At 46.7% G+C, this 21323-nt stretch overlaps 1 protein-coding gene across 1 annotated transcript in view; it reads right to left on the bottom strand.

Moving 5' to 3' along the window:
• Positions 1-402: 402 nt before the first annotated feature.
• LOC144671735 (protein phosphatase inhibitor 2-like) overlaps positions 403-21323 on the bottom strand; it is a 115992-nt gene continuing 95071 nt past the window's right edge. Inside the window, exon 6 of the mRNA XM_078533743.1 lies at positions 403-546. Within this exon, the coding sequence (XP_078389869.1) occupies positions 440-546 (107 nt within the window). The 3' untranslated portion in view covers positions 403-439. The remainder of the gene's footprint in view (positions 547-21323) is intronic.

A 21323-nucleotide genomic window follows, 5' to 3' on the forward strand; every position in this document is an offset into this window, starting at 1 on the left:
ACGCCCATTCCACTCCAGTCCAGCAAAACTGCCAGCCTGTGGTCTCTGGGAGTGGGGATGTTTCTATTTTTGTTCGGTTCTGGTGAAAGTTCATCTTATTGTGAAATGTGAACTCTGTTTCTCACCACAGATGCTGCCAGGCCTACTGAATATTTCCAGCACTTTTTGCATTGATTAGGTAGGCGGTGGCTTCTGTTTAACGTCTCATCATGAAAGACGGCAGCTCCAACAGTGCAGCACTCCCTCAGTACTGGCCGTGCTCGTGTCTGCGCCTACAGTCTCTGGAGTGTGGCTTGGGCCCACAACTTCCTAACTCAGGTGAAAGTATCGCCACAGCAACCAGTATCTTCTTTCCTAACCTATCTTAAACTAACAAAAGAACCGGAGAACGATGCTGTCTTTCCATTATCCACTTTATTGAATATCCATCACATGTGGTTTATGCAGCAGCCTTATATCGCAGAACGCCCACCAAGGTTGCGCAGAACAAAACCCCAACCAACAGCGTCAAGCCAAGAACCGTAGCCACTTTAGCCCTCCTATTATCTGAAATAAAGAAGAAGAATCAGTTAAAAGCAAAATACTGCTGGAAATCTGAAATAAAAACAGAAAATGCTGGAAGTACTCAGCGGGTCTGACAGCCTCTGTGGAGAGAGAAACAGAGTGTTAGGGGAAAATTAAATATATACATATAATAAAAAAGAAGCACACAGTAAGAATTTGCTAAACATACTTAAAATCTCCAAGCAGCCATGGATGCTCAACCTATAGACAGCTGAGGTTAAGCAGATGGACATTGCACACAAAGGGGCTTTGAGTTTGTGTGATTTACTCAGTTTCAAGAGATGAGCTAATGTCCAGTCACAGGCAGAACCATTCAAGTGGCGTAACAATGCGGTGAAGCCTTGAGAGCTGGACTGGAGATAACATAACATAAAGTTAGACTAGGTATACTCCTCTCTCAGATAGGGATGGGGCAGATGGTTTAGCTTAGATATGGGAGGACATACAAAGACAAGAGAGTTCTTTGATGAAACACAAGCAGTCTTGAGTTGTGAGAACTAAGGTCTTTGCGAACGTGTTTTAATTTTGATTGGATAATATAATTATGTATACACCCTTTAGAATAATCGGTTAGCAAAATCACATGTTTATGTACTCAATAGGATAGTTTTAACATGGTACCTGTGTGTAGGTTACCGATTGGATATATTCAAATGTACTCAAATGTATTGTGATCAGTAAAAGTACAAAATTAGTGAAATGTAATTAATCAGGGAGCAGCTGGGTCTTCATTCTTAGGAATGATTGCAGCTCCCTTGCATATGCTTGAATAAAACCAGTAAAAAGAAGCCTGAGTCTCTGTGGTAGTTGTGTGATCGGGGATTATAGTTTCACCTCTTCAACTGGCCTATGTGGTAATTGCTGGATAGGAGGAAATACCCTCTTCACAGAGTTAACGTTTTGAGTCCATATGACACTTCTGAGCTAAAGAGAAGTAGAAATGCGATGAAATTTATACTGTTTAAGGGGGTGGAGCAGGTGAAGCAGGATAAAAGGTCAGCGATAGGTGGGGGCTAAGGAGAGATTGACAAAGATGTCATGGACACAAGACAAAGGGAGTGTTAATGGTAGTGCTAAGGGCTAAAGAAGGTGCTGATGGTGGCATAAAGGTAAGAAAGCAGAATGTGTGAATAGCAGGACTAGAGTAAGCACTCTGAAAGAACAACATGGAACAAGTGGTTGGGGGGAGGGTGCAGTGGTTGGGGAAAAAGGGATAAAGTAGGGGATAAAAAGGGGATAAAACTGAGTAAATGAATAAAAATAAGTAAATAAAGAATAAATGTAAAATTTTATAAAGGGATTAAAAAGGGGTGAAGATAGAGGAGAGAGTTCATGGTCTGAAGTTGTTGAGCTCAATGTTAAGTCCGGAAGGCTGTAAAGTGCCTAATTGGAGCAGAGGGGACTGAGGAGAGACCTAGCAGAAGCGTATAAAATGATGAAGGCTAGAGTGGATTGGAAGACCCCTGGGATGAGGAGTCCATAAGGAGGAGACATAGATTTAGGGTAACAGAAAAGAGGTTTAGAGGGAGTTTGAGGGTAATATTTTCCACCAGAGGCTGGTGGGGAGCTGGAACTCACTGCCCGAGAGGGTGACAGAAGCAGAAACCCTCATCACATTTAAAACGTATTTGGATAGTCACTTGAGAGCGAGAAAGTGAGATTAGGCTAGATGGCCACTTATCGGCCAGGACAGGCATGATGGGCAATGTGACCTCCTTCTGTGCTGTAAGTTTCTCTGAGTAACAGAAATACTAAATTAAATTGTCAAGTTACTGCAAATAGCTGCCTTGATAATCTACTCTGGCCACCAAAGGGACCAAGAGTGATAGTCCTTCCATCACTCCGGCAACAATAGTACAATTCTCCTCAGGAAAGCTGCTGAGAACTGCAAATAGCTGCCTTGATAATCTACTCTGGCCACTAAAGGGACCAAGAGTGATAGTCCTTCCATCACTCAAGCAACAATAGTACAATTCTCCTCAGGAAAACTGCTGAGAGGCTCGAGGGCCTAAAACACAGCGTCATTTGAAAATGGTGGGCGGGACCCGATTCCAGGATTCTTGGCACCCCCAAATTACACTGCTGTGGGATAAGGTTGTGTCCTACATTCCCAATCTGGCTGCCTTCATTGTGGGGGTAGGTAAGCATCTTTTAGTGCCCTACCCCCACCCCCCTGGAATTTTAATGGAGTCAGGCCAGCTTCTCCATGACTTGGGGTTCACAGCCCCTCAGAGGGGTCGTGAACTATAGTCTGGATTTGGGAACCTTCTGAAAGATATGGTCAAAAGGTCTTACCCATGCCCCCCACCCCCCACCACGCCACTCCCCGTAGCCCCTCATATTCTGTGTGCCAGTTCATGCCCCTTCCATGCCCTTTCGCCCAGTATGTAACACGTACAAAACTAATGAGCCAATGACAAGTGTGGAACGGTTGAGGGATCAAAATCACCCATTCAAAATCTACTTTGAAAAGAAATCTGCTGCTCCTACAACCCGATAAAAGTGTCAATCAGACAGACTATCAAAGTATCAGGAACAGAGGCTTCAAACACTTCACATCTCTTAATATTGTGCAAATAAAGATTGAGACATTGGGAACACCACCACCTGCAAGTTCCCTTCCATGCCACACACCTGACTTGGAACTATATTGCTGTTACTTCACTGTCGCTGGGTCAAAATCCTGGAACTCCCCCCCACCCCCCCAAACAGTACTGTGGGCCTACCTACACTGACAAAATAGATCATAGAAAGAGCAACATAGTATAGCCACTTAAAGATGTCAATCAAGCAAAGTCAATAATTTACTTCTTGTCAAAACAGAACTCCTTCGTGAGCTGGGTTGTCCACTTGCCCTCATTATGTATACTTGTCTGATATGCCAGAAAAATAAAAACATTAGCTCAGTGGGAAATCTGTTTTGACAAGAAGTGAATTGTTGACTTTGATGACATCCTTAAGTGGTTATAACACATTGTTCTTTCTGTGATTTCTGATCTCTTTTGTCAATGTTTATTTGGATAAGGTTAAACAACGTGAAGTATTTGAAGCTACTGTGAGCTCCAACTACATTTCCTGGATGCATCTGTTGTGACATATGTTTCTGCACGTGGGTTGGAAAACTCGAGGACTGACGTAGATGCTATCTGCACCTCTAATGTGTCAAACGCTGTGCAATTGTCCATTCCCATTGTGCATCGTTCACACTAGCTTCAAAGAGGCTCCACAATCTCTGCATACTTAAGAACAAATTTGTGGTGAAAGGATAGTGCTAGCTCTTTCATGTTAGATGGGGTTGGAAGTGCATGAATGGCTTTGACATTGTGACGTTGTAGGCTTTCTTCAGCTGCTATCACTCTGAACCCTATAAAGCCAATCTTAGGTACCACAAATGTGCATTTATCCTTGTTGAATCGTGTTGTTCAAGTTGAGTGGGCCTTGCTGATCACGTTCTGCATCTACAATGTTGTCAGGTAGGTTGAGCATTCCCTCAACATCTGGCAAGACTGAAGAAACGATCTTCCGGAATGCACTGGGTGCTGAACTTAGTCCACAGGGCATTTTGCAGTACTGAAACACACCTTCCTGAGTAACAAAAGCTGTAACATATCAACTTTGTTCTGCTAGTGGTACCTGATGATAGCTCTGTCGCATGTTGAGCTTCATGAAGACTGTGGAGTTATGAAATGATGCCATAGTTCTTGCATTATAGGAAGTGGGTACTTGTCTGGAATGAAAGCTGCGACTACCTTAAGGGCTACGCCTAGTCTAGATTCACCATTTTTGCAATGTGTTCTGACTAGATTCAATATCCATGGCGATGAGTTGATTCGCTCAATGATACCATCTGCTTTTAGTTATTTCAGCTCCTGTGACACTGAGACACCGATTGCAAATCGCAACTGTCTCAAATTTTGCGGTGGAATTGATACATCAATGCATTGCGTGTTATAGTACCCCTTAATCTCCCCAAATCCAGTAAGTAAGGGAGGATGCTGGTGTGTGTAGTATCCTTTCTTACCTATCAGATTTGGAGAGATTAAGGGATCATCATCGATGATGTTAACGCGCGTTCCAATGGGGGTCTTCAAGTTTGAAGTCAATGCTTTTAAAGGGTTACACACATAAGTTTTGTGCCTTTAGCTACTTAGAACATGAACCGGTCTATGTTGACATTTTTATAGCGGACTGGAACTGTGTTCCCAAAATCAGAATAATCCAGTCATCATAAGCTTGAAGAATGTCTGTCAGAGGAGTGAGAGAAAATTGTGAAAAATACCGATGGTAAAGTTTGTCACTCATATAGACACTTTCACACCAACGTCAATAAGATACAACAATAAGATGCCCACGATAGCCCCCTTAAAATGACCTGGTGCTTTACCATTTGTGATGCTATGTACATGCCGTACCTCAGGAAGAGACTCCTCCATGTGTCAAACTGATGAAGTCCTCTTCTTCCTTTGACCTGCAGACCTTCGCAAACTAGTTCCACTTTAAGCATGTTCCCCAAGCTGGTCATGGTATTGAGTCAATGAGCATTTCCACCATTTGGGCACAGTTCTAAAGGACATGATGGGTTCTCTGGCATCTGACAGGTTGTGTAACGTTCTACCATTGCACTTTTCTTTGGCCCAAAGTATTTTTCAAGAGCACTTACCATCATATGAAATGTAGATGTATCTTTTGTGAGCTGCTCAAATATTTGCTGGTCTTCTGCGGTGTATGAGTATTGCCTTCTTAAGGATCGCTGCTACATTGGCAATGTCCATCCTAGTGGCAAACAAATAGGTCTTGAACCCCAAAATCCATTGATCCCATGGCTTAGGAACGTAGGAAATAGGAGCTGTAGGCCATTCAGCCCCTTGAGCCTGCTCTGCCATTCCAGTAGATCATGGCTAATCTCCTACCTCAGCACCACATTTCTGTACTATCCCCATATCCCTTGATATCTTTAACCTCAGTCTTGAACATACTCAATGTTTGAGCTTCCACAACCCTCTGGGGTAGAGAATTTCAAAGATTCACCATCCTCTCTACCAGATTTGGGGAGATGAATTCCTCCTCCTCTTAGTCCTAAATTGCCTACCTCTTATTCTGAGACTGTGTCCCCTAGTCCTAGATCCCCAAACCAGGGGAAACATCCTTCCTGCATCCACCTTGTCGAGCCCTGTAAGAAGTGTGTATGCTTCAATGAGATCACCTCTCATTCTTCTGAACTCTACAGAATATAGGCCTAGTCTCCTTGGGTGGATCTCCTGGAAAGAAAGAAATTGTGCTAGAAGCAGTAAATTTAAACCACTCTCCATCATCCTTGTTGCCAGTGGTTGTGTTTTATACCTCAGAGATATGCAGAGATGACACACCAGGTTCTATTTGTGCACAGGAACAGTTTTATTCAATGTTTCAAAATGTCTGCTCTCATGTTTCCAACAGCTGGCCTACAGTTTAGTTTCTTTTTTCTCTAACCACACCTAGGCTTAATTAATCACGAATGAAGAACAGAAACCAGACACACATAATCAAACAGAACTGAACACTACAGGAAGATAGTTTAAGGTTCATTCTTAGACTAACTAAAATCTGCCACAGAAACATCTGTATACTCTCTCAGAAGAATTTTTTTAAAACCCTGCTACAATTTAATAGGGTCAAATGATGCCTGATCACCCACTCCTCCCAATTTCCACTTCAAACCTGCCCCCAAGTATTAACCACTATGATCTCAGTGACGGTAAGAGCTCTGAGATTGATGTCCCAATGGAGAGAGTGTTTGCTGCTGAAGCTGTTTAGAAACACTAGGAACAGGAAGAGGCCATGCCTGCTCCACCATTAGATCAGGGCTAATCTGTCCCAGGCATTTTCCCACCTTTACTCCATGTCCCTTAATAATCTTACCCAACTCAAACATAATTTATCAATCTCAGATTTGAAATGATCAATTAATCCCGAGCATCCACATCTCTTTTTGGAGGAACAAGAGTTCCAGTTTTCCACTCAGCTTTGTGTGAAGCAGCGCTTCCTGACATCACCCCTAAACGGCCTGGCTCGAATTTTAAGATAATGATTTCTGTTCTTCATTCCTCCACCCGAGCAAATAGTTTCTCCCTCTCTACTAATAACCAAGGAAAGAGTAGGGCCCAAAAGACCAAAAAGAGTAACCTATGTGTGGAGGCGGAGGATGGTTCTTAATGAATACTTTGCGTCTGTCTTCACAAAAGAGGGGGATGATGTAGTTAAGGAGGAGGAGTGTGAAGTATTGGACATGATAAACATAGGGAGAGAGGAAGTATTAAGGGGATTAGCATCGTTGAAAGTGGACAAATAACCAGGGCCGGATGAAATGTACCCCAGACTGTTAAAAGAAGACAAAGAGGAAATTGTGGACGGTCTGACCATCATTTTCCAAACCTCACCGGATACAGGTGAGGTGCCGGAGGATTGGAGGACTGGTAACGTTGTACCTTTGTTTAAAAAGGTAACGAGGGATAGACCGAATAATTACAGGTCAGTCAGTCTGACCTCGGTAGTGGCAAATTATTGGAATCAATTCTGAGACACAGGATAAACTGTCACTTAAACAGGACAAATCAAGGAAAGCCAGCATGGATTTGTTAAGGGAAGGTTGTGTGTGACTAATTTCATTGAATTTTTTGAGGAAGTAACAATGAGGGTTGATGAGGGTAGTGTAGCTGAAGTGGTCTATATGGATTTTAGCAAAGCATTCGACAAGATCCCACATGGCAAACTAGTTTCTACTTTCTATGATTCTACTCTATCATAGGAACATAGGAACAGAAGAGGCCATTCAGCCCACAAGCCTTTTCCATCAGTCAATGAGATCGTGGCTGATCTGTGACCAACTTTAAATACTGCATATCCCTCAGTACTGACCCTCTCACAGTGCAGCATTCCCTCAGTACTGACCCACTGACAGTGCAGCATTCCCTCAGTGCTGACCCACTGACAGTGCAGCACTCCCTCAGTACTGAACCTCTAACACTGTAGCACACGTTCCGTACTGTCCCTCTGATAGCCCACGCCTCCCTCGGTGATGACCCTCTGACAATGATGCACTCCCTCAATACTAAACCTCCGACACTGCAGAACACCCTCAGTACTGACCCTCTGACAGCGCAGGGCCCCCTCAGTACCATCCCTCCGACAATGCCCACAGTTCTGACAGTCCAACAGTGTAGCACTCCCACGGTACTGACCCTCTGACAGTGCAGGGCTCCTTCAGTACTGAACCTATGACAGTATGGCACTCCCTCAGTACTGAACCTCCGACAGTGCGGCACTCCCTCAGCACTGACCTTTGGAAAGTGCGGCACTCCCTTAGTAATGACCCCCCCAAGAATGCATCACTCCCTCAGTACTGACGCTCAGACTGTGCAGCTCCTCCTCAGTAATGACGCTGCAACAGTGCATCACTCCCTCAGTGCTGACTTTCCGACAGCACAGCAATGCCTCAGTACTGACCCTCCAACAGTGCAGTACACCCTCAGTGCTGACCCTCCGATAGTGCGGCACGCCCTCAGTACTGTCTCCATGACAGTGCAGCAAGCCCTCAGTTCTGAATATCCAACAGCATAGCTCTCCCTCAGAAATGACCCTCTGACAGTGCAGCATGCCCTCAGTACTGACCCGCTGACAGTGCAGCACTCCCTCAGTACTGACCCTCTGACAGTGCAGCACTCCCTCAGTACTGACCTGCTGACAGTGCAGTACTCCCTCAGTGCTGAACTCTGACACTGCAGCACATGTTCTGTACTGTCCCTCCGACAGCCCAGGGTTCCCTTGGTGCTGACCCTCCGACAGTGCGGCACTCCCTCAGTACTAAACCTCCGACACTGCAACACATCCTCCGTACTGACTCTCTAACAGCGCAAGGCCCCCTCAGTACTGACCCTCCGGCAGTGCGACACGCCCTCAGTTCTGACAGTCGGACAGTGCAACATTCCCTCAGTACTGCCCCTCGGACAGGGCAGCGCTCCCTCAGTACTGAACCTATGACATTGCGGCACTCCCTCAGCAATGACTCTCCGAGAGTGCAGCACTCCCTCAGTACTGACCTTCAGAAACTGTGACGCTCCCTTAGTAATGACCCTCCAAGAGTGCAGCTCCCCCACAGCACTGACGCTCCAACAGTGCAGCACTCACTCAGTGCTGACCATCCGACAATGCAGCGATGCCGCAGTACTGACCCTGCTACAGTGCAACAAGCCCTCAGTTCTGATCCTCCAACAGTACAGCACTCCCTCAGTATTGACCCTCTGACAATGCAGCACACCCTCACTACTGATCCTCTGACAGTGCGGCACTCCCTCAGTATGGAACCTCCGACACTGCAGCATGCCCTCAGTACTGACCCTCCAACAGCACAGGGCTCCCTCAGTGCTGACTTTCCGACAGAGGAGGGCTCCCTCAGCGCTGACCGTCTGACAGGGCAGCACTATCTCAGTACTGATGCTCCGTCAGTGCAGCACTCATTACTGGCCCTCCTACAGTGCAGCACTCCCTCGCTACTGAGCATCTGACAATGCAGCACTCCCTCAGTGCGGACACTCCGAGAGTGCAGCACTCCCTTAGTACGGACCCTCTGACAGTACAGCACTCGTCAGTACTGACCCTCCGACAGTGCAGCACTCCCTCAGTATTGACACTCCTACAGTGCAGCACTTCCTCAGTACCGAGCCCATGGTATTGCAGCACTCCAACAGCACTGATTCTCTGACAGTTCAGTATCCCCTCAGTACTGAAGCTCCAAAGATGAAACAGTCCCTCAGTTTGGTCCCACCGACAGTGCAGCACTCCCACAGCACTGACACAATAACAGTGCGGCATTCCTTCAGAATTCACCCCCCGACAGTGCAGCACTCCCTCAGCACTGACACTGTGACAGTGCAGCACTATCTCAGTGCTGACACTCTGAGAGTGCAGCACTCTCTCAGTAATGACTCTCCAAAAGTGCACCACTCCCACAGTTTCTACCCTCCAACAGTGCAGCGCTCACCTAGTACTGACGCTTCAACAGTGCAGCAATCCCTCAGTACTGACCCCCTGACAGTGCCCACCCCCTCAGTATGAACTTCCGATGGTGCAGCACTCCCTCAGTACTGACCCTCCGACACTGCAATGCTCCCTCAGTACTGACCCTCAGACATTGCAGTTCTCCCTCAGTACTGACCCTCCAAAAGTGCAGCACTCCCTCAGTACTGACCTTCCGACAGTGCAGCATTCCCTCAGTACTGACCCTCCGACAGTTCAGCACATCCTCAGTTCTGACCCTCCGACAGTGCAGTGCTCCCTCAGTACTGTTCCTCCGACAGTGCGGCACTACCTCAGCATTGACCCACCAACAGTTCAGCACACCTTCAGTACTGACTGTCTGACAGTGTGGTGCTCCCGCAGTACTGACCCTTCGATATTGCGGTGCTCCCTCAGTACTGACCCCACCAGTGAGCTTGTTGGATCTCTTAGTAATCACACAGTTCTATTTGTGATCCTGCAGTGCTATTAGTGATTATTTGGCCCTATTATTGATCTTGTAGCTCTCCTAGGGATCATGAAGTTCTATAATTAATCTTGTAACTCTTTTAGTGATCATTAAACACGGCTAGAGATCATGTAACTTTATTAGTGATCATTTAGCTCTATTACTGATCATGTAACACAATTAGTGATCATGTGGCTTTATTCGTGACCATGAAGTTCTATTATAATCATGTAACCCTGTTAGTGATCATGTAGCTCTATTGCTGATCATATACTCTATTAATTATCATGCAGCTCTTTTACTTATATAACTCTATTAGTGATCAGGTAACACGATTAGTGATCATGTGGCTACATTCGAGATCAGGCAGCTTTATTAGTGATCTTGTAACTCTTTTCACAGAATCACAGATGCAGAAGAGGCCCTTCGGCCCTTCAAGTCTGCACCGACACGTGAGAAACACCTGACCTACCTACCTAATCCTATTTACCAGCACTTGGCCCATAGCTTCGAATGTTATGACGTGCCAAGTGCTCATCCAGGTACTTTTTAAAGGATGTGAGGCAACCCGCCTCCACCACCCTCCCAGACAGTGCATTCCAGACCGTCATGACCTCCCTCTGACAAAGCCATGCTGATTATCCCTGATCAAACCTTGCCTCTCCAAGTGAAGATAGATCCTCTCCTTCAGAATCTTCTCCAATAGTTTCCCTACCACTGATGTGAGACTCACTGGCCTGTAGTTCCCTGGCTTATCTCTACAACCCTTCTTAAATAGTGGTACCACATTAGCTGTTCTCCAGTGCTCTGGAACCTCCCCCATGGCCACAGAGGAATTAAAAATTTGGGTCAGAGCCCCTGCGGTCTCCTCCCTTACCTCCCTCAACAGTCTGGGACACAAATCATCCAGACCTGGAGATTTGTCCACTTTTAAGCCTGCCAACACCTCCAATACCTTGTCACTCCCTATATCAATTTGCTCAAGAACCTCACAGTCTCTCTCCCCGAGTTCGATACCTTCATCCTCATTCTCTTGGGTGAAGACAGATGAGAAGTGATCATGTAGCTCTATTCGTGATCATGTAACTCTGTTAGTGATCATGTATCTCTATTAGTAATCATGTACCTCTACTAGTGATCATGTACCTCTATTAGTGATCATGTATCTCTATTAGTGATCATGTAACTCTATTAGTGATCATGTAACTCTATTAGTAATCATGTACCTCTATTAGTGATCATGTAACTCTATTAGTGATCATGTAACTCTATTAGTGATAATGTAACCTGATTAGTGATCATGAAGCTCTTTTAGTGATTAGGCATCCCTATTAGTGATCATGTAACTCTATTAGTGATCATGTAACTCTATTAGTGATCATGTATCTCTATTAGTAATCATGTACCTCTATTAGTGATCATGTAACTCTATTAGTGATCATGTAACCTGATTAGTGATCATGAAGCTCTTTTAGTGATTAGGTATCCCTATTAGTGATCATGTAACTCTATTAGTGATCATGTATCTCTATTAGTGATCATTCACCTCTATTAGTGATCATGAAGCTCTATTAGTGATCATGTAACTTTATTCGTGATCATGTAACTCTATTAATGATAACATATCTCTATTAGTGATCGTGTACCTATATTAGTGATCATGTAACTCTATTAGTGATCATATACCTCTATCAGTGATCGTGTAGCTTGATTAGTGATCATGCAGCTCTTTTAATGATCATGTATCCCTATTAGTTATCATGCAGCTCTATTAATAATCTTATAGATCTATTAGTGATCGTGTAGTTATATTAGTGATCACATGACTCTACCAGTGATCATGTGGCTCTATTAGTGATCATGTAACTCTATTAATAATAACATATCTCTATTAGTGATTTTGTATCTCTTATTAGTGATCATGTAGCTCTATTAGTGATCATGTAACTCTATTAGTGATCAGGTAACTGTATTAATGGCCATGTAACTGTATTAGTGATCATGTAACTCTAATAGAGCTACAGGATCATTAATAGAGTTAAATGATCACTAATAGGGTCACATGATTACTAATAGAGCTACATGATCATTAATAGTGATCATGTAGCTCTATTAGTGAGCATGTAACTCTATTAGAATCATATAACTCTATTAGTGATCATGCAGCTTGATTAGTGATCCTATAGCTCCATTAGTGATCATGTATCCCTATTTGTGATCATGTAATTCTATTAATGATCCTATAGCTCTAATAGTGATCATGTAGCTTTATTAGCGATTATGTGACTTTATTAATAATCATGTAACTCTATTAGGGTCATGTAAATCTATTAGTGATCATGTAGCTTGATTAGTGATCATGTAGCTCTATTAATAATCTTGTAGATCTATTAGTGATCATGCAGCTCTGGTAGTGATCATGTAACTCTATTAGTGATAATGTATCTCTATTAGTGATCCCCATCCCCCAACTCTGAGTGCAGTTACAGCATTGAATCATTCATGGCATGTGTCAGTCACTGGATGGGCCAGCAGATATTGCTCATGCCTAGCTCACCCTGAGAGGGTAGTGCTGAGATGGGTTCTGCACCTGCAGCATGTGTTAGACTGACACCAGAGTACTGTTTTGGGGGCTACCTCAAGGATCTGCACCTAGGCGCAGTGCTCGAACTGCAAAACATGTCAAAGTCAGGCTGCTGACATGCTGGGAGCAGAGCTTCCAGCTGGCGGGGCACCCATCCATCTGCTGCCCTTGGCATTCCACGTGCTTGTGCATCCTCACTTTGCAAGGTTAGACCGTGTGGTGGCAAATGTGATGGAGGCAGCATGTAGGCAAGGGGGGGTCAGCCCTGGCTTCTTGGTGTGAGAGTGCGGCAGCTGCGGGGGGATGAACCACTGGAGTCCTGCAATGTCCCACTCTGGTTGGGGTGGCAGGGCTGAGATGAGAATCCAGGTACAGGGTGGACTAATCAATGCCCCTCTCTCATTTTCAGGAGAAAACCACACACAACGCCACCGACCGGATGTGGACTGGCGGACGCCAAGCCCAGTTGTCTTTAATCACCAGATATGAGCAGGAGGCAATGGAGCTGGAGAGGCGCCATGCGCCAAGGTCCACCGGTTGCGGTGAGGCTGGGGTGCCATGGGGAGGTAAGATTGCTGTGCACTAAGGCCACAATGTGTGTCCCAGCAGCCATCCCACTGTTGAATGTTCAGTGATTGAAACTTCCAACATGGGTTGACTATTGATTTGGAAGGATGAGCACATACTGATCTGGGGGCTAGGAATGCACATTGATATCGTCTCCACTTGAACTAATCAAATGTCCATGCTCTTCCTTTCAGCATCACCGGAGCAAGGCCGGGAGGAGGAGGCAGAGGGGCCACCTCTGACACCTGAGGGCCCAGAACAAATAGAATCACCAGTGTCACAACATCTCTGCCAGGCAGGCACCAACGCTTATACTAGCACCTCGGTGGTCATTAGATCATCGGCTAGTGTCCCAGGGCACAGCGGTGAGGGCACTTCACACTCACCTGAGGTGCGGGTGGAGACACCAGGCACATGCTCAGTCGGTGGCTGATGATGTGCCTCTGGAGTCGTCCGTGAGGCAGCAGATGCTGGAAGTCCAGCAGGGTATGTGAGACGATCTGGCGGAGATACATGAGGCAATGCGTGGCATCGTCCCCGTGCTGGAGGAGTCCACGCGGAGCTTCACTGATGCAATGAGCCTCATGGCCGAGTGCCATGCTTCCTCCATGGAGAGAGTGGCAACTCTCGTGGAGAGGCTCCTCCAGGAGAACAATCAGGGCCTCCTGGGGTTGCGCTCAGAACAGCAAGCTCTCATAGCGGCATTGACTTCAGCTGGTCAGTGCCAGTGTGGGAGATGGATTGGGCATCAAGTATCCCAGCTCGGTGCCCATTCATCAGTGGTGAGCAGGAAGATCCAAAGTGACCTCACGTCGGCACAAGAGCTGCCTGTCATCTCTGCGGGCTTCTCTCAGGGTGCTCTGGATGAGAGTAGCAGCTCCTCCACCCCTCTGCCAGTGACCGTGGGATCCGATGCTGCGGCGACTGGGGAGATGCCAGTCGTAGAACTGGCCATTCCATCCCAGGCAGGGCCACCAAAGACTCCACAGGCCAGAGGACGCTCACTAAGGTAATCGAGGCCAACACAGCACAGTGAGCAGGCTATCTCAGATGCCAGTGCCAGCAAGGGGGAGCACCTAAACGTAGCACCCGGAAACGTAAACTTAAGGCACCTTAGGCACACCACGGGTTTCTGACTGGTCATTTTATGTTGCCCTGCTATGAGTTTTTGACAAGTTGGTGTGATGCATAACACCTTTGCATTCATTTTATTTTCTGCTTCATTTTGTTAATTCATTAAATTTTGATATCTGACCATGGCTCAGGGTGATTCTTTACCTCTGCAGGTGGATGGGAACCCATGATATTAAGAGCGACTTGTTTGTAATTGAGCTTTATTGACAAGGCACATAGTTAATGTTCCTAACCAGGCAGATGTTGCTCTCAGGTATTGAGTATGGAGCCTGCAGCCCTGGCATGTGTTGGAGGTCCATCTGTGGTGGGCTAGCTGAAGGTTCGTTGGGTTAAAGCCCCATGGGTGTCCCTGCCTCCCTGGAGGTTGCCCGGGTCAGCGTCTACCCCCTCAGCATTTCCTGGTGCGTGCTCATCCTCGGACTCACTATTGGACTCATCGTGTGTAGCCGGAGCTTCTGCATCTACACCTTCTTACTCCACGGCATCGCCCCTTTCCAGTGCCAGATTGTGGAGAGTGCAGCATGCAACTACTATCAGTGACACAAGATCTGGGAGGTCTTGGAAGCGCATCGGAAGTGCATCTTGAGAAGATCGATGGTCCTCTCTACCACAGCCCTTGTGGAGGCATGGCTCCTATTGTACTGCTGCTTGGCCTCTGTTCTTGGATAGCGGAGGGACATCATGAGCCACATTTTGAGGGGATAGCCCTTGTCACCCAGCAGCCATCCATCCAGCCGGGCTGGAGCACTGATGAGCCTCAGCACCTGGGAGTGCCTGAGGATGTAGGCGTCATGGGAGCTGCCTGGGCACCTTGCACACATTTGCAGAATCTGCATCTTGTGATCACACACTATCTGCACGTTCAAGGAGCGGAATCCCTTCCTGTTGACAAAGGCACCGGGCTCACCCGCTGGCGCCTTGATGGCCACACGTGTGCAGCCGATTGCACCCTGGACACGGGGGAAGACAACAATTGCTGCGAAGCCTCTAGCTTGCTCTGTTTGTCTGGCTGGCCTCATCCCAGCGGTAGTGGATGAAAGCCAAAGCACGCCTGAACAGAGCATCTGTCACCTGCTTGACACAAGTGTGGACAGCTGACTGGGAGACTCCGCAAAGATCACCCACCGACCCCTGGAAAGAGCCGGAGGCGTAGAAGTTGAGGGCAGCCATGACCTTCAATGCCACTGGCATGGGGTGCCCACCCACACAGTTGGTGCAGATCTCAGGGCCTATCATCTGACAAATGGAGGTCACTGTCTCCCTTGAGAGGTGGAGCCTCCTTCAGCACTGTACCTCAAACATATTGAGGTAGCTGCATCACCACCTGTAAACTCTAGCAGCAGGATAGTGGCATCTTCTGCAGCTCCTTCCGCCTTGGACTTCCTGTTGGCCCTGCACCCCTTGAGCCTGCGCCTCTCCTACCAAAGGTTGCTCCCCTGGAGGCTAAATGTGGACTCCTGGCCTCCTCCCCCTTCTGGCCCTCACTTCCTCCTCAGAGGAGGTGCCTCCAGTGGGGAGCACAGCTCCCATTCCCAGACTAAGGGCCAGCAAGGCCCTAGAAATTATGTTTACTCCAGAGTCCTGACCTGAAGCCTGTTACTCCTGTCCAAGCAGGTGTGAAGAGTTTTGAAGCATTCCTGCTCACATAGGTAAGTGGCAGTAAGTTTAAACATTAAATAAATGTCTGACAAATAACACTCACGACCCCACTCACCCCTCTCATCCCGTGGATGAGGTTTATAAAAATGTGGCCTACCTGCCTGCCCGTTGCGCCCATGCAATGATGACCTGAAGATCGCACAGGCCCTGGAAAATCGGTGTCAATTATTGCCTCAAGGGCCTTAAGTGGCCCGTTAATTAATGGTGGGCATGCATCGGAGATCATCATGCTCTCGCCCACCCGACGGCACACAGTGACATTGGGACACTCACCCGATGTCACCGTGCGTCATTTTACACGTCGGCATGCGGGGCTCACCCCCGCACGCCGACGTGAAAATTCTGGCCCATGTAACTCTATATATGATCATGTAGCTCTATTAGTGATCATGTAACTCTATTAGTGATCATGTAACTCTATTAGTGATTTTGTATCTTTATTAATGATCATCTAACTCCATTCACAGAATCACAGAATTTTAACAGCACAGAAGGAGGTCAAACAGCCCATTGTGTCTGCGCCAGCTCTCCAAATGAGCATTATGACTCAGTGCCATTTCCCTGCCTTTTTCCAGTACCCCTGCACATTGTCTCCATTCAAATAATCATTCAATGCCCTCTTGAATGTCTCTATTGAACCTGCCTCCACCACACTTCCACGCAGTGCATTCCAAACCCAAACCACTCATTATGTGAAAAAGTTTTTTCTCACGTCACATTTGCTTCTTTTGAGAATCAGTTTAAATCTGTTGCCCTCTCGCTTTTGATCCTTTTACAAGTGGGAACAGCTTCTCCCTCTCTACTCTGTTCAGCCGCCTCATGATTTTGAACATCTCTATCAAATCTCCTCTTAGCCTTCTCCTCTCCAAGGAAAACAGTCCCAACCTCTCCAATCTACCTTCGTAACTGAAGTTTCTCATCCCTGGAACCATTCTTGTAAACCTCTTCTGCACTCTCTCCAATGTGATCAAATCCTTCCTATAATGTGGTGCCCAGAACTGTACCCAATACTCCAGCTCAGGTCTAACAAGTGTCTTATATAAATTCAGCATAACCTCCTTGCTCTAGTACTCTATGCCCTTATTAATAAAGCCCAAGATACTATATGCTTTATTAACTGCTCTCTCTACCTGCCCAGCCACCTTCAATGATCTATGCACATAGACGCCCAGGTCTTTCTGCTCCTGCACCCTCTTCAAAATTTCACCCCTTATTTTATATTGTCTGTCCATGTTCTTCCTACCAAAATGCATCACCTCAAACTTCTCCACATTGAACTTCATATGCCACCAACTGCCCACTTCACCAACTTATCTACGTCCTTACATAAGAACATAAGAAATAGGAACAGGAGTAGACCATTCGGACCCTGCTCCGCCATTCAATAAGGTCATGGCTGTTCGTCTTGTGTTTGAATTTCCACATTCCTATCTATGCCCAATAACCTTTGATTCCCTTGCCTAATAAGAATCTATCTACCTCTGCCTGTTAAAATATTCAATGACCCCGCCTCCACTGCCTTCCAAGGTAGAGAGTTCTGAGGAAAGTCACACAACCCTCTGAGAGAAAAAAATTCTCCTCATCTCTGTCCTAAAAGGAGGACCCCTAATTTTAAAACAGTGCCCCCTAGTTCTGGACTCAGCTACAAGAGGCAACATCCTTTCCACATCCACCTCGTCGAAGCTGTTCAGGATCTTGTATACTTGAATCAAATCACTTTTCTAAACTTCAGTGGAAACAAGCCCAGTCTGTCCAACCTTTCCTCATAAGACAACCCACTCATTCCAGGTATTAATCTAGTAAACCTCCTCTGGACTGCCTCCAATGCATCTACATCCTTCCTTAAATAAGGAGATCAAAACTGCACAGTTTTCGAGGTGCCGTCTCACCAATGCCCTGTATACTGAAGCATAACATCCTTACTTTTATGTTCAATCCCTCTTGTAGTGAAGGATAGCATTCCATTAGCCTTCTTAATTACTTGCTATACCTGCATACTAACTTTTTGTGACTTTTTTTATTCATTCATGGGATGTGGGCTTCGCTGGCTGAGCTGGCAATTATTGCCTATGCCTAGTTGCCCTTGAGAAGGTGGTGGTGAGCTGCCTTCTTGAACCGCTGCAGTCCATGTAGTGTAGGTACACCCACAGTGCTGTTAGGAAGGGAGTTCCAGAATTTTGACTCAGTGACGGTGAAGGAACGGCGATATATTTCCAAGTCAGGATGGTGAGTGGCTTGGAGGGGAACTTCTAGGTGATGGTGTTCGCATCTATCTGCTGCCCTTGTCCTTCTAGATGGTAGTGGTCGTGGGTTTAGAAGAAGCTGTCAAAGGAGCCTTGGTGAATTCCTGCAATGCATCTTGTAGATGGTGCACACACTGCTGCTACTGTGCGTCGGTGGTGGAGGGAGTGAGTGTTTGTGGATGGGGTGCCAATCAAGAGGGCTGCTTGGTCCTGGATGGTGTTGAGCTTCTTGAGTGTTGTTGGAGCTGCACTCATCCAGGCAAGTGGGGAGTATCCCATCACATTCCTGACTGGTGGACAGGCTTTGGGAGTCAGGAGGTGAGTTACTCGCCGCAGGATTCCCAGCCTCTGACCTGCTCTTGTGGCCACAGTATTTATATGGCTAGCCCAGTTCAGTTTCTGGTCAATGGTGACCCCCAGGATGTTGATAGTGGGGGATTCAGTGATGGTAATGCCATTGAACATCAGTGGGCGATGGTTGGATTCTCTCTTGTTGGAGATGGTCATTGCCTGACACTTTTGTGGCGCGAATGTTACCTGCCACTTGTCAGCCCAAGCCTGGATATTGTCCAGGTCTTGCTGCATGTAACTCTATTAGTGATCATGTAAGTGTATTAGTGATCATGTAGCTCTATTAATGATCATGTAACTCTATCAGTGATCATGTAGCTCTATTAATGATCATGTAACTCTATCAGTGATCATGCAGCTCTATTACTGATCATATACATATGGACGTATGAATTAGGAGCAGGAGTAGGCCACTTGGCCCCTCGTTCCTGCTCCATCATTCAGTAAGATCATGGCTGATCTGAATATAAGCTCAACCCCACATTTCTGTCTACGCCCAATAACCTTTCATCCTCTTGTTCATCAAGAATCTATCCAGCGCTGCCTTAAAAATATTCCAAGACTCTGTTTCCGCCGCCATGTATCATGTAACCCTGTAGCTGCATTAGTGATCATGTAACTCTATTAGTGATCTTGTAGCTCTATTAGTGATCATGTAGCTCTATTACGGATCATGTAACTCTATTAGTGATCATGTAGCCCTATTACTGATCATGTAACTCTATTAGTGATCATGTAGCTCTATTAGTGATCATGTAGATCTATTACTGATCATGTAGCTCTATTACTGATCATGTAACTCTATTAGTGATCATGTAGCTCTATTAGTGATCATGTAGCTCTATTACTGATCATGTAACTCTATTAGTGATCATATAGCTCCATTAGTGATCATGTACTTCTATTAGTGATCATGGAGCTCTATTAGTTATCATGTAGATCTATTAATGATCATGTATCTTTATTCGTGATCCTGTAACTCCATTAATTATCACGTAGCTCTATTAGTGATCATGTAACTCTATTAGTGACCACTGGCAGGATTTTCCCCTCGTTGGGCAGCGCATCGGGTGGGCCAGGTACGGCTGCGAAACCAACCATCGTCCGTGATCAGGACCCTATCAAGATTTCATGCTGCTGGGCCAATTAAGGCCTGCCCAGCATGAAATGCTGATCCGCACTGGCTGGGAAGGGCTGAGCAGGGGCGGGGGCCTTTTGGCCCCTGGGTCCAATGGCGACCTGGTGGCTGGTTTAAAAACCGCCCAGGCAGTCCCGAAAAGGCTGACAGGAAAGGACGTCTGTCTGCCGTTGTATCAATGGACTCGAGTGCAGCTGCAAACGCCAGGGGGGAGGGCAGGTCGGGTGGGCACTCAGCCCCCCGCTTTTAGGATGAGTGCCTCATGGTCCTGCTGGAGGAGGTGACTGCCAGGAGGTACATCCTTGTCCCCAGGGATGGGAGGATGAGGCCACCACACCTCACCAAGAGGGCATGGGAGGAGGTAGCAGCCCAGGTGAGCAGCCATGACGTGGTGCAGGCTGAAAGAGGTTCAATGACCTGCTGCCCACAGTAAGGGTGAGAACCATGTTGTCATGGGTCAGTGTGGTGAAGTGTTAAGGGCTGCCCCCCCCCCCGCCCCCACCCCCCGTGGACCTCAGGGGTGCTAGAGTCTGAGTGCCAACTGTCACTGACACCAGAGCTGGCCAAGGGGGTGATCCCTGGCTGCTTGGGCTAAGTCCCTTGCGGCCTGAGGGCCACGACTCAGATGTGCTTAGAAGTGGCAGATGGAATACAACATGGGGAAGTGTGAGGTCATGCACTTTGGAAGAACAGAGGCATAGACTATTTTCTAAATGGGGAGAGAATTCAGAAATCTGGAGTGCAGAGGGACTTGGGACTCCTAGTCCAGGATTCTCTTAAGGTTAACTTGCAGGTTGAGTCAGTAGTTAGGAAGGCAAATGCAATGTTGGCATTTATTTCGAGAGGACTAGAATATAAAAGCAGGGATGTGCTGCTGAGGCTTTATAAGGCTCTGGTCAGACCACATTTAGAATATTGTGAGCAATTTTGGGCCCCGTATCTCAGGAAAGATGTTCTGGCCCTGGAGAGGGTCCACAGGAGGTTCACGAGAATGATCCCAGAAATGAAAGGCTTAACATATGAGGAACGTTTGAGGACTCTGGGTCTATACTCAATGGAGTTTAGAAGGCTGAGGGGGGATCTGATTGAAACTTACAGAATACTGAAAGGCCTGGATAGAGTGGACATGGGGAAGATGTTTCCATTAGTAGGAGAGACTAGGACCCGAGGGCACAGCCTCAGAGTAAAGGGAAGACCTTTTAGAACAGAGATGAGGAGAAACTTCTTTAGCCAGAGAGTGGTGAATCTATGGAATTCATTGCCACAGAAGGCTGTGGAGGCCAGGTCATTGGGTGTATTTAAGACCGAGATAGATAGGTTCTTGATTGGTAAGGGGATCAAAGGTTACGAGGAGAAGGTGGGAGAATGGAGTTGAGAAATTTATCAGCCATGATTGAATGGTGGAGCAGACTCGATGAGCCGAATGGCCTAATTTCTGCTCCTATGTCTTATGGTGCCCTGCAAGCCGCTCCTCAGCTGGGGTTGGCCAGGCTGCAATGGCGCTGCAGATAGAGAGTGGACTAATCAATGTTCCTCTGTCCTTTCAGGAGAAGATGAGCCATAACCAAGCCAAGAGGTCACGTA

Source organism: Cetorhinus maximus, chromosome 34 (genome assembly GCF_964194155.1).
Source record: "Cetorhinus maximus chromosome 34, sCetMax3.hap1.1, whole genome shotgun sequence".
NCBI lineage: Eukaryota > Metazoa > Chordata > Chondrichthyes > Lamniformes > Cetorhinidae > Cetorhinus > Cetorhinus maximus.